General features: G+C 37.0%; 1 protein-coding gene and 1 long non-coding RNA gene across 3 annotated transcripts in view; one reads left to right on the top strand and one right to left on the bottom strand.

The window, feature by feature from the left end:
* The window catches only part of CAV1 (caveolin 1), a 35,599-nt gene extending 25,925 nt beyond the window's left edge, over nucleotides 1-9,674 (top strand). For both annotated transcript variants that reach the window (XM_077114895.1, XM_077114913.1), the window contains exon 3: nucleotides 7,416-9,674. In XM_077114895.1, the coding sequence (XP_076971010.1) occupies nucleotides 7,416-7,757 (342 nt within the window). In that variant the 3' untranslated portion in view covers nucleotides 7,758-9,674. The remainder of the gene's footprint in view (nucleotides 1-7,415) is intronic.
* Nucleotides 9,675-11,626: 1,952 nt separating this feature from the next.
* The window catches only part of LOC143687028 (uncharacterized), a 52,679-nt gene continuing 49,443 nt past the window's right edge, over nucleotides 11,627-14,862 (bottom strand). The window contains exon 3 of the long non-coding RNA XR_013177357.1: nucleotides 11,627-12,295. This is a non-coding gene — a long non-coding RNA (uncharacterized LOC143687028). The remainder of the gene's footprint in view (nucleotides 12,296-14,862) is intronic.

Here is a 14,862-nt window from a genome sequence, read left to right on the forward strand (position 1 = left end):
TCATTGTCAATTTATCATCCTATTTATGCTTTGCTAAAACGAATGTTAATGTAAAGCGAATATTTTTTTGATACAGGTTAAGCAGTGTATTCTGGGAATAGTGTCTAGTAGTGTTAGAAGGATACATAAAGGTTAGAACTTAAATTCAAATTTCTAAATGAGATGCACACGTGTTGTCTACCCTACCGGAAAGACTCTTAGTTACTATTGTCGCTTAGAAGCTACTGCTACAGGTAACTGAAAACCAGCATAGCAGTGGTTTAAAAATAGGGGTGTGTATGTCTCACATAAGGAGAATTCTAGAGATGGAATTGCTGGCCTTGTTCAGCAAAACTACATTTTAAAAATTTTCTTGGCCTTTTAATCATGCACCACATGGGATTCTCTTTATCTAGGCAGCACACCATATTCTAAGCAGGATGAGAGGGGCAAAGGATGATGCCAGATGTCTCTGTCTCTTTGCATAAGAAAGACAAAGCTTCCCTAGCGGTTTCAATCAGTAGACTGCCACTTAGATCTCATAGACTAGAACTGGTCCCGTGTTCAGCCTAAGCCAGCCTCTTCCCCAGAAGACAAATGTTACTGTGGAAAGTTTAGACCAACCATGACATCACTGAGATCAAAGGTCCATTGCCGCTACTTGGACAAATCAGGATTCTGTCGGCAGAAAAGTGGGGTTATGGATGTTGGGCAGGCAGCAGACAAGTCTTCTGTTAACATCTTTGTGAGTTTTGTTACTTATGTTTCTATATCTCTAATACACTCATAATTTCCACTAAAAAGATATTTTCCCATAAAAACAGAATATGCAAGCATCATGGCTTATGAAATCTGAAATGTACTTAAATTTTGTTCTTTGAAAATCCCTTATTCAAAAATAAACTCATGCATTTTTTTTTTTTTTTTTTTTTTTTGCATGGGCAGGCACTGAGAATCAAACCTGGGTCTCCAGCATGGCAGGCGAAAACTGTGCCTACTGGGCCACTGTGGCCAGCCCAATACCATGCTTTTTAAAATTTTGCATTGGTATAAACTGTTTTTTAAATATTGCCTAAAGAAACATTGAACAGGATGAAAGCTTTTCTTAGGTCTACTTCATTAGCCAAGTATTATCAAAACACAATAAGACAGATTGCTTTTCTTGACATCTGCTGCTAGATTTTTGTCAACTTATGGTTCTGAAATTGTAACATATAAGCCAATGTTGCACAAAGTTATTTAATGTCATTTATAAAAATCTAGTAATATAAACAGTTGACTCCTTATAAAGCATCTATTAAGACACAGAAATATCACTGGAGGAAATTTATGCTTTTGGTCTCAAGGTCTGCACGATGATTCTTGCCAGAAAGGCAACTTTTTCCATAGATTACAGAACAGAAAATCAGTTCTTGAAGGAGCAGCTCAACCTCATTGAAGCATCCCATTGTAAGAAATTAAATGGCACCTCAATCTCTTGGTATCTTTTTTTTTTTTTTTTAATTTCTGTGCGCTCCAAATCTAAGTGAGCCTGTAAAGTTTTGCTCCAGGCAAGACTTTGCCTGGAAAGGGGTGAGTGAAATGGGTCCATGAAGAAATGGGACTCAGAAGTGATCATTTTTATTTGGTTAAATCAAGCTGATGATGCAAGCAAACGCTTCATTGGGAATTGTCTGAGAAAGACACCATCATTCATTCATAAAATAGATGTGGGGGGCCTCTTACAAGTAGGCGATGTCCAAGTTGCGATGCAAGCCCAGTAAGCTTTTGCACTGACCATGGAATGTAGCAGCCAGACTGGTCAGTGGTGTATGGGGACAACAGACCATGGTGGGAGAACCCAGGGGAGTTCCTAAGCACAAGTTCCAGTCCTGTTTCTGCCAGTAGATGTCAGTCATCTGGCAGCTTTGGCCTTCAGTTTCTCTGTCTCAACTGAAATTCTATTTCTTTAAGGATCTCTTCAACTTTAAATATCTATGAATTTCCTGAAGCAACTGTGCTTTATTGATGTGGAATTTAAGAGCTGCCTTTACATTGAATGACTGGCCATTTGGCCAGAACTTTGTTGGGTTCAGCACATTCTGAATACATGTTAAAAATGTACGAAGAGGGTATTTTATGAAACATTCCCTCCAGTTTTCATCACCCCAGGTAGATGTACAAAAATGTCGGGTGGGCCACGGTGGTTCAGTAGATCAAGTTCTCACCTGCCATGCCAGAGACCCGGGCTCGATTCCCGGTGCCTACCCATGCAAAAAAATAAATAAATAAAATAATGTTGATGTTCACATTATGCAAAGGGCATTTCTGCTAAGCTCATGCAGAGAGTCAAGTCAATGCTTAGGAGGCAGTGGATGGTTTAAGTGAGACCTGGAGATATAGATTAGGTAGACAGGCACGGGATAGCTATGGTGAGGATGGCCTATGAGTTCTAGGAAAAGCGTATGGAGTGCAGGGCTATCGTAGCCTGGGAATCGGAAGTTAAGTTCTAATTTCATCTTGTCCACTGATACACGTGGAACCTTGACAAGGTCTTGCCCAATTTGATCTCTTTGTGCCTCAGTTTCCTTATCTGCCAATTAGAATAAGAGCCCTTGGCTGAGTGCCCAGGTTTGAGAACATACTGTGTAGAGCCATGAAAATATAATCGGTACCACAAATGAAAAACATCCCAGGTATTAGATGTCGTAACTTAAAGTGAAAAACTTAACAACAGTACTTTCTTTAATAATCAAAATGCAAATGTTTTAGGGAGCATATCCATCAAGGTGAAAATTAATCAAATAAGACTGTTGCAAACACTGGTCAGTCCTGGGGATACATAAGCAAAAAAAGCTCAGACTTGAAATAAGATGGAGTTCCAGCTTTGCTATTTACTATCTATGTGCTTCAATTGATATATTAATGTCCTGCAGTAAAACAGAAATAATGACACGCATCTTAGAGAATTTGTAGTGAAGATGATTACAAATGGAAATTAGTTCTTAAGAGCCACTAGTAGGGGGTTGAGCTCACAGCCACGTTGCATTGGGCCATTGGTAGCTTTCTTATTATACTTGTCTGTTAAAAATCTCAGTCAAATTTGCTAACATTCCCAAAGCAAGGGAATTTTTAATGCTGCTTTACTTACCATATATAGGGCTCTATGCCCCGTGCTAAGATTACACGTAAGTTATCTCATGTAATCTTCACAAAAACCCTATCACTATTAAAGTTGAGGAAATGGAGGTAGAGAGAAATTAAGCTTTATTTCTGGCTTCTTTGTGTGCCCTTAACCTGCCTTGCCTTGTTTTTCTCAGCTACATCTAATTTGCTGTACTTCTTGTATTCTTTCAAGCCACCTTAAATTTTCAAAACTAACACAGCAACTAACTGAATTATTTTAAAACATGTTATTTTTGTCATACTGCATTCCACCCTGGAGACCTGCTCTAGATTCACTTGGATTTTGAGGATAAATCATTCTCACTGGCAGTTTCTGCAAAACACTGAAAAGGCAGCCACTCAGAAATTTTCTAATCAACTTAAAAGAATGCTTAAGGGTTTCTAGTATGTTCATTTTTAAAAAGTATTTATTTTTATTGAGAAAAATATAATTATTATCAAGAAATCTTCCACACAGTCATATGTTCATAGATATCTTGACAAAAGACTTATATGGTATCGCTGTAATGCTGTCCTCAGAGACCATTCTGTGGGATCATTGTAGTTACTAGATGGCTCAAATGCAGCACCATCTTTTTTATTAATATCCCCTTTAATTATGAAATAATATAATCACTTTATAGAAAATTTGAAAAATATTCTTAAAGTGCTATACTATTATTCAGATCAGAATCTAGCTCAGCCCTGCCTCTCACTTATTTGGGCAATTTATTAACATTTCTGGACCGCAAACTTTTTGTCTGTTAAATGAGAGCAATATATTTCAGTGTTGTTGTGAGTTAAATGAGAACAGTGTCTGATCATAATAGCTGGTCAAAAAAATGTTAGTAACAGTCTCTTCCCTTGGAAAAAAAATTTCAAGGACAAAACTGCTTTTAGAGTCTTGTTTTCTAAAGAAATGGGAATCCTGTTCCCTGAGTTAAGGGCTTCCTAATCTCCTTTAGTAAAAGCCTTTTTTATCCTAATAAAAATGATGGACCATCTCCCATTATACTTATAAAATATGTATCATTTGAAGGCATTCACTGCCCATCTTTAATCCCAGATTAAGAGCACCTGCTCTGATGTATTAGTTTTGACTTCTCCAAACTCTTCTATGAACAAAGTCATCTTTAAAAATTAAAAATTTTGAGCATCTTGAAGTTGAATGGAAAGAAAACCTCAGACTCTTATTTTTGTTAGCTGTGGGGAGGAATGCAATGTCAGAACACAATCCCATAATAAGCAATCAAATGAATTGCACAGAAAAGTCCTTAAATGACCCAATTCACTTGTCACATATTTTAAAACTCACAAGTGGTAGAAATCAGAGGAATAATGGGCAAGAGGGAGAACTGGATATAGGGAAAAACTGGAAGGAAGGACAGGAAAGAGTTCGTGGAGAAATGAGTTTAGTTTTATTGTCTCTTAAGTTTATCAAATTGTTCATAAGCTTTGGCCAAAGAATTTTTTAGTGAAGCAAGTTTTGGTTCAGAATTTTGTTTGAAGTCCTCTGCATACCACACAAAGTATGCTGCCCATTAGACCTGAGAATGTTATTCCTGTTCATTCCTAAGGCACCTCTCAAATGAACAGTTTTGTTCAAGTCAAGTATTTCCAGAATGATCTCTGAAGGCCCAAATCATCGATGGTGAAGTAATGCCACTTAGAATGCTAGCTGCAAAAATTAGGATTGCTATTTAAGTATATATGGGAAGCAGGGTTTTTTTCTGGAAGAAAAAACTGTTTAGACTTAGATGACCCCATGAGGCTGACAACCAGCTGCCAAAAGGTAGTACTTAAAAAAAAAAAGGTAATACTTGTGCACAATGGGTCTTGAACCCCCAACCTCACGGTTGGCCACCTTCAAAGACAGAACCCACAATCTCTGCTGTCCTCCAACAGGCAAAAAATGTTCTCTCTGGATCAAAGTCAAGCTCTTAGGACAAAATATCAAGATGAAAGGAGAACCCCATCCAGTTTCATTGGTGACATATAGCAAAGTTCGTCAAAGTGAACACCTGTCCAATGAGAACTCATCAGCCTCTGAGGCCAGTTCAAACAACCGGCTTATGGGGCCTATACCTGTTTTCAACTCTGTAACTCTCCTTCTTATGACAAACAACACTTTAGACAGCACAATGCAAAATCAGGAACACAAAAGATAGCAAAAAGGAAAGAAAAAGTGTGGCCTGAGTTCCACCAAGGATGTTAAATGAATGGGAGCTAATAAGGAAACCAGAATGCCAAACCTAGAATAACTGAGGAACTCAACACAAAAAGGCTGGAGTTGAGACGTGATGCTCACTTACCATGTCAACATGGACTTGGGGAAAAAAAGTAAATAAAAAAATTAAAACCCACAAGTGTTTACCTCGGAGCCTAGATCTAAATGAATCGATCTAAAGAATAGAAAAAAAAATAGAAAAAAATAAAAATAGAAAAAAAAAACTTAGGATGGCAGTAAATTTATTTAACTTTGTTTATATAATTGTGGCCATACCATTTCTATAATTTATATTATGAAGACATTGGACAATAGATCAGAAGTAGTCAGAATGTTCTAGAAAACAAACTTTAAAAATTGGTAAGCACCATATACTTTTCCAAAGAAGTTTTATTGTGTTAAATCAAAGGTGACTCCTTGGCAGTGAGCGGCTCCAAGGAGGCATCCAAGCCTTCATTCCAGAGCTCAGCTGGATTGCTGCTGGCAGACAGCAACTTGTCTGGGTTTGGAACTATACTGGAAACCTTCATCTAGCTGCCACCTCCAAGCAATTGCGCTGGCTCTGGCCTATCGTTTTATTGGTAATTTTATTTAATCCCATACTTTAGCTTAAACTGTATGAATCCCTAGAAGGGATAAAAGCTCCTGAGAGCCCAGTTTTTAGGTGAATGTGTACTGTGGGAAAGTATACTGCTGGGAAAGGGACTTCGCATTTTGGCCCTGCCATTACTGCTTGTTTGACTTAGGCAAGTCATCTTAACTTCTCTGAACATCAGTTTTTCATTTGTAAAATGACTATAACTTATCTTCACTGATTGGTTTGAAACCCCAGATGACATAGAGGCGATGCCCGTAGAGTGTTCATTTGATTACTTCCTAGTGGCCACCAAAAGAGACTACTACAGGATTATTAGGTGTCGACCACTGATATTTGCAATCTGTCCTTATCCAAAACTGTATTCTGAGTTTATTTAATTCAAAAGTGAAACTCTCTGTTCTTAACATTTTTTAACTGCCCTCCCTTTTTAATTTTCTTCTTGCTGATAATGTCACCTCTGTCCTCCTTAGTAGGCAGGTCAAAATCTCAGAGCTCATCTTAGATTTCTCTCTTCCCCCATCCTGAAGTGACCCAGTCCTGTGGATTCTCCTGTTGATGTCCATGCAGTCCTTTCTTTTCTGTTTTTCACGGCCACTATTTCTGTTGTGTCCCTGCTGTCTCAAATTCGGTTACTTTCTGCCTGTGTCTCTTTCTTCTTTTCCTCAGTCTGCCCACTGTTGTCAGATCCAACTTGATAAATTACCCTGATGTGATATCATCCATAGACCCCCACCACGTATAACATTAACTCTCTCCCAGCCTCGTCTGTAAGTCCAGCCTTGGTCCCACAGGTCTGCTCCACCTGTGACTGCTCACTGTACTTACTTTTCCCTCTTCCTGGGGCTTTGCTCATACTATTTCCGAGGTCCCTTCATCCTTCATTTCGAACAATAGCATATTTTCCAATCCCTGCTCAAGTCCCCCCACCCTAAGGAAGCCTTTTTGATGCTTTAAAACTCACAGTGATCTAATTTCCTGACCTAATTCTACTGATTGACTTTTGAAGAGTAGATAATTCGTTGTGAACTAACTACCCTTTAATACTGTGGGTGAGGGCAGTAAAGTATTGTCATGTTGTTTACATTTTATTGAGTGCCTTGTAGTCTTATCCATGTTGCCAGGCTATATACTTCAATTCAGGGAAGTTTATCATAGCCATTTAGTTTCCTCCAGGCCAGTGGGTCTCAATCATTTTGTGGTAAAGAAACACCTGCAAAACATGTTGAAAGTTCTCCTGGGCACCACCCCCAGAGATTCAGTGAGGTGGGGTGGGGCCCAAATATCTGCATAGCCAATAAGTTCCAGATGGTGCTGATGCTACTGGTTAAGTACTCTGCCTTTGAACATCTTGCACATAACCCTCACAGAAAAGCTCAGATGCATCTACAAACACTGTGTCGTGTTGTTGTTGTTGTTACCCTTTCATCTTCTATTCCAAGCTCACATTCTTATACTTCTTCCTTTTAGATTGATTTTGAAGATGTGATTGCAGAACCAGAAGGGACACACAGTTTTGATGGCATCTGGAAGGCCAGCTTCACCACCTTCACTGTGACGAAATACTGGTTTTACCGCTTGCTGTCTGCCCTCTTTGGTATCCCAATGGCACTCATCTGGGGTATTTACTTTGCCATTCTCTCTTTCCTGCATATCTGGGCAGTTGTACCATGCATTAAGAGTTTCCTGATTGAGATTCAGTGCATCGGCCGTGTCTATTCCATCTACATCCACACCTTCTGCGACCCGCTCTTTGAAGCTATTGGCAAAGTATTCAGCAGTATCCGTGTCAACATGCAGAAAGAAATATAAATGACATTTCAAGGATTGAAGATGTCTGATCCTTTCTTTGTTCTTCTTTTAAGTTTCTTGGTGCCGATTTCAAGTTCCAAGTTGCTAGTACAGCAACAATTGATGAATGTTGTTCAGCACAAAAAGTCAGTTACAATTGCTCAGTTACAGGTCACCATTATTTTGTCCCTTTCTGAGTTATTTCATCTATTTTTAGTTGTCTAAATTTTTTAAACTCATTTAAATTTTTTCCTTGCCTTTTCGTTTGCATGTGGATTATTGGTTTTTTGGCTGAGATATGAACACATTGTTAAAAGGTGATATCATTGAGAGAAATATGAAGAACTAAGGAGGAAAAAACAAAAAGCAACCTCAACTGCCTCCTCTACAATGTTGGTCATTTTATGGTAAGGGAAGAATCCCAGGCTTCTACCCTTGAGTACACAGGTATGTGGGCAGATTTTGAGAGAACTGTCCCCCACCACCACCTGAAGAGTTCGTAGATTACCACCATTTACTTTAATGATCCAGTGGGATCTAGTGATCCTTATCAAGTTAACAATCATAATCTTCTGCAGTCACAAGATCCGACTAATGCCTTACCTTTCTTGACATTTTAACCTGTGATATCTTCTGTGTGTGAATACTTGTTATGCAGATATAGAAACCTCAGTGCCTTCCTGTTTTTCACTTTTTCCTTTTCCAGTAGGATCTTACTCATCAACTCACCTTAGGTCAGCAGCCTCCCTGATGGCCAAAATTAGAAAACCCATTACCTAGTTCTCCAAGTTTATGTCTGACTCTGAGATAGAGAATCCAGTGAAGCTGATGCCTGTGCTTGATCATGCAGCTTCTTTAGCTTCTTTATCCTTATTGAGTAGAGTGGACTTTGACCCCATGAAATGAATTAAGGTGGATGAATGGGGCTGAGCACTCTCCAGGCTGGCAGGGGTGGAAGCCAACTTTCCCTGCCTCTCATCAGCTGAATGAGGTCAGCATGTCTATTCAGCTTCATTTATTTTCAGGAATAATCACGCTTTCCTGAATCCAAACTAATCCATTACCGGAGTGGTTCAGTGGCTCAACATTGTGTTCCCATTTTCAGCTGATCTGTGGGCCTCCGGGGAAGGGCTGTCAAAATGGAGGCCATTGTGTGAGACCATCAGTCGTTGCAAATGTAACCCCTTCAAAGTAGAGAACTTGCAACCCTTCTGTTATACTGTGACACATCGTCCCTCCCCGCCGCCAGGAGCTTTGACTCTGATCCAAGCATCTCTCTGCTCAAAGAAAACTTGGGGGAGGAGGCAGTAATAAAAGATGGAAGTAATTTTGCTGGAATAAATTCAAATTCTTCTGAGCTCAAGCTGAGGAATTTTACCTGTAAACCTGAGTCATACAGAAAGCTGCCTGGTACATCCAAAAGCTTTTTCATTTTTTTCCTGCTCATATTTTTATCTGCCCTTGGGGATTTTTTTTAAACTTTAGACATGCTTTTATTTTTATTTTCAGATACATATTGGGACTCAGCTTGATTTCTTTTCTTTTAACTTCTTCCGTTTTTCTTAACAACTTAATTATCACCCTGTTACCTATTTTATTTTTCGCATTTAAAACAGACACTGGCATGAACATAGTTTTACTTTTAAACTGTGTACATAATTGAAAAAGTGCTATATTGCATACTTTTTTAAGTGTAAAGATATTTTTATCTTTATATAAGGAAAATCACTTGGGAAATTACTTTGTGATTCATTCTGTAATCTCTGTATCCTAAGACATGTCTGTTCCACATAGATGCTTAGTCCCTCATGCAAATCAGTTGCTGGTCCAAAAGATTGATTAAGTTTTATATGCTTACTGATATATTTGACACTTTTTTTATCCTGCATGTCCTGTAAAGATTACAAGTCTTCACAATAAAAATGTTTAACAGTTTAACAGTCATCTCTATTATTTTTCCCAGAAACAGGTGAGTGGTGTGCATATGTGGTGTGTGTGTGTGTGTGTATGTGCGCGTGTGTGCATGTGTATTGAGAATGTGCGTAGTATGTGTGAAGTGTGTGTATATATTTGCAGCACATTTGGGGCAGAAGGGTCTTCCACTTTTTAATTATTACAAGATAAATCATTTAGGTGAGACTTTCCTATAAAGGTTATTCATTAGTGACTTCAGATAAAAGTTATAAATAATAATAAAAAGATTTACTTAGCAAATACTTTGTTCTATGTGATCTAATTTGAGCCCGCAACAACCTTGTGTGATAGATATTATTCTCATTTGGTAAAGGACACAATTTGCATTCAGGAGGAAATGCCTTGAACTTGCCATGCCTTAATTAGGATATTTTTTAAAGACATTCATTTAAGTTACAATATATTACTGACCTTGCTAAGTTTACATTTGAGGCTTTCAAACCAAACTTTGTAAAAGGGATCTCCTTCCAATCTACCTCACCCTGAAATTCCTTTCATGCATTTCCAGTGTCCCTCTATTTTCTGTGCTCTCATGCAATCCCTGAGGCTGTTTAGTCGGTAACTTGGTCTGGGATTTGTGTTGACCTGGCGAAAGTCCATTTCTAGTATGCCAAAGGAAGACATGTCTCTGATCAAGGAAGCATGTGAGATCCTGGACCATCTGACACCCTCAGTACAAGCAGAATCGGAGAAATGGCTTTAAACAAGGATAATCTTTTCTTTGGTTTTGTTACCTGAGTTTCCAAATCAACACATGTTAACAAAATCTGGGCTTATTTGTATTTTGGCTCAGCCACAGACATGAAGCAATTCCATCTCTGAATGCACAAGTAACCACATGGCTTCAGGCAATGTTTATTTCCATATTGGGAATAAACAACTTCATAAATCCACACATTTAACTAAATGTTAGTTGCATAAGAACACACACAGTCCAGTGGAGTAAAGTTCTGCATGAAGAGATGACTTCCGCCTTCCATGATGTAGGTGCTGATTTTTAAATGTTCTGGTTTTTGAATTATAATCCACATTTGTAGAATTTGGGGAAAAAGAGGGAAATAGTGAAAGGTATCCTTATAACATAAAAGAGCGAAACCCTAAAAAAAATAGATCATAACTGTGAATACATAAAAATGTCAAACTTCTATATATCAAAATCAATATAAACAAATACAAAATAAATGATAAAATAGTAAAAGAATGCATTTGGAATATATATGATACACATAGCATTATGGAATACTTAAAAAATGAAGCTTTTATAAATCAACAATATAAAGCTGAACATATCAACAGAAACAAATCGGCCAAGATATGAAAGGACAATTCACAAAAAGAAGTGCTCAACAATCATCTGAAGAATCTTATATTTAGTAATGAAGTAATAAAAATTGAAGCAATGAGATAACCATTTTCACCTATTAAATTTGCAGAGATCGAATAATAACCGAGTTGGTGAGGATGCAGGAGGCACACTCATTCATTTTTTTGTAAGTTTAATTGGTCGATACTTTGCAGAACAATTAAAAATGTACATATAATTGATTCAACAATTTCATATCCCATATAAAAATAATGGAAGCACACCAAGATTTATCATCATAAATATTTGTTCCTTGATCATTGATAGTGAAAAAAAAATTGGAAACAACAAAAATATTCAAAAACAAGGAACTGATTATATAAATTATGGTATACCCATTTAATAGGCTGTTATTTGTTTTAAAATATTTTCATGTAATTAAATAATTAATGACACAGAAATACGTTCATAGCACAATGTCAACTTTAAAAGTAAAGTTAGAAATTATTTGCAAGATATACTGCTACTTTTATTCTTTAGAAAAATAGGGGTTTGGTATTCAAATATTTGTATCTTTTTTTTTATTTGTATCATTTTTGAGTGCTGCCAGATACTTTACAGGAATGATCTCATTTATACAAGATTTCAAAATACTTATTGATGCCCCCATTTTACAATAAGAAAACTGAGGTTTAGAGTTTTTTAATGAGTCGCCAATTCACCCAGCTAATAAGCACGGAAGCTATTCAGGTGTATCTGATATCCAACTTTTTCTATCCACTTTTCTATCCTGCAATTCTGTGTAGTTTCTTGTGGGAAGCTGCTTATGGCACCGGCAGTGTGCCGGTTATCTTGTTGTCTGAAGCCACCTTAAGTATTATCTCAAGTTAAGTCCCTTCTTCTCTCACTTCTGCTCTGCCCATTCCCCAAAATCGGCTGAGAGCCTTGGCTAATCTGCCTTTCCCAACTGTCTTTCCCAGTTTAGCCTCTGAGATTAAGTTGCTTAACCGCAGAATAACGCCCAACCTCTGCTGACACCCGATACAAGTCACTTCCCCTTTCTTGCTGTATAATTATCCTGGATTCGCCCTCAATAAACAAGACTTGATCAGAATCCTGTCTTGTCTCCATTCTCTGTGTCTCTTGCCCCCCCAATTCTCACTCCCTCCCTCAGGTCCAGGTTCGTCTCTCCTGCGGGTCGGGGCAGTTTCTGATCATGATGCCTGCTTGAGCTTCAGGAAATTTCCTGTTCCCACTGGTTTGTAGAGTCATCTCATCCACCCTGAAATATATAAGCAAGTAATGTAAGCTACTTGTGAGCAAAGTTGGAATGAACTTCAGCAGTTAAAGAACAATAGTTAAAATTTGCAGTTCTGTACACTTTAAATACCATTAGCATTCCAACTTTATAGGATAAGAAATTAAGGTACAGCGGGGTCAAGTAACTTGCCCAGGTCACAAAGCCTATAATTGGCAAACTAGATTTGTGGCTCCAAAGTCTGGGAACTAGAGCATAGCACCACAACTGCAGTTAGTGATAATGACCAAAAACAATTGTGCCTCTACACTCTCTCTCAGTATGTGTGGCAATTAAAATGCAAATTAAAACATTTTGCATTTAAAATAAAACTACTCTCTCAGATTTACCAAGCACTTTGATTTAAGGGTTTAAATATAAGTTCTTTTACAACATAAAAATGTTTCACCACAGTGTATATTCAATCACATTATAGTGCAGGGACTTTCAAAGCCATAAAATAACTATGTGGCAAGTTGATGAACAGTTTCCAATAAAGATTTCAACATCAGAAATACTTTTTTTACTTTTTGAAACCAACAATATTTATATATATTTAGACAAAAAACTCACTAATACCAATGGAGTCTAATTGGGCAGAGATGGCTGATAAAACCACTTAAAACCTTAAGATTCAGAACACTTTAATTTCCTCTAGAGAATCTCCACTCATCTACTTGACTATCACATTCACGCACAAATATACCAGTTGTTTGAGCAGGGATGAATTTTTCTGTGTTATACATCACCCAGCCTATTGGAACCAACACAGACTCTCTCCTCTTTCCATAATGCACAACAAATCTATTTATTTTGCTCCCATCTTCTCCTCTTTTCCTTCTGTCAAAATGTAGGTAGATTTCCTGCTGCTACCAAAAGCCATTCCCTCTACTTGTGCTATGAAGCTTATTCTTTCTTAACCATCTTCCCAAAATGGTTAGCTCATCTCACTCCTCTACCATCAGTCTTTTCCTGTGTATTGAATTGTTTCCACTGACCTACAAATATCATGTTTATCTTTTTCATTAAAACAAAAACAAAAAAACTCCCTCCCTTGATCTTCTCCAATATTCCTCCAATCACCAACCATTTTCCCTACTTTCTTTTTCAGACAAATTTCTCAAAAGAATTATTTCTATCGAATCATTATCAAATTACCCTAGCTATAATTGAATTTTCAAGCCAAGAAGAGTTTTAAAGTAATTTTTACTTTAATGCCCAGAAGTAGACATGAACGTAAGTATAGTCATCAATCAGTGTCATCACTGATTCTTTGTGGCTCTATTTATTTGACTTCAATTCTTTTGTCATTTAGTTTTCATTAATTAACACCTTTAAGTTCATCACTCAGTCAAAGAATTAGAACAGTGACAAAAACTCACAACAGGACACATCTGTTCTTTCTCTTTCCCGTCTACCTGTCCCTCTCCACCCGTATGAAGTAAACATTCTCCTAAATTGTGTATTTATCATTTCCTTATCTTAAGAAAAATGTTTTAGATATAAGCATTCTCCCAAGCAGAAATTTATTTATTTATTTTCTAAGTTTTTCTTTAAAAACAAAAAAGCATCATGCTGAACAGAACATACTAGAACTTGATTTTTTCACTTAACATTATTTTAGTAAGATTCGTTCATATTATTCACTATAGCTAGTTCAATCATCCTCACTGCTGTATATTACTGTATCGTGTCAGTATGCCACTATTTGCCCAGCTGTCTTTTGGTGCTCCTTTGGGTTGCCAAGAGTTTTGCAATGATCATTATTATACATGTCTTCTGGGCTTCATTGCCATAAATTCCTCTAGGAATTATTGTTAATACAATTGCTCATTCTTGACGTATGTGATATCTCCAACTTTTCTAGATAATGACAAATTGCCTATCAAAGTAATGATGGCAATTTACACTTCCACTATCACCTGGAACTGGCACACTTCTTCAAGTTTGCTAAACAAGTTGGTAAAAATAGTATCTCATTTTAGTCTTGATTTATAACTTTCTGATTTCCAATGAAATTGAGCATCTCTTCCTATGTCTATTGGTCATGTGAGTTTTCTCTTCTGTGTAGTGACTTCTCATGTCATTCAGTTATCGATCCATAGGAATTCTAATATATCTTTATGCTTATCATTTGATTGTTACATATGCTGCAAATATCTTTTCCCAATTTGTACCCGTTTTTCATTTTCTTTGCAGTGCCTGTCAAAGAACACAAGCATTTTATTTTAATCTAGTCACATTTATTGATTTTGTATATTTTTAGTACTTTCTGTATCATGTTTAAGAAGTCCTTTCCTATGTCAAGACCAATAAGCTAGTATTTTCACATATAGTACTTCGGATTAAGGATTTAAACATCCTAAGTCTTTAGAGCATAAAAATATTTTATAACATATTCAATCACATTGAAGTTTATATTAAAGCTTGCTTTTGACATTTAAATTCTTAATCCACATAGAATTTATTTTGGGGTATGATATGATGTAGGAATCCAATTTCATTTTTTTTAAAAAGGACAACCACTTCTCCTAGTTTCATTGATTGAATAG

The sequence above is a fragment of the Tamandua tetradactyla genome, chromosome 1 (assembly GCF_023851605.1).
Source record: "Tamandua tetradactyla isolate mTamTet1 chromosome 1, mTamTet1.pri, whole genome shotgun sequence".
NCBI classification, from domain to species: domain Eukaryota; kingdom Metazoa; phylum Chordata; class Mammalia; order Pilosa; family Myrmecophagidae; genus Tamandua; species Tamandua tetradactyla.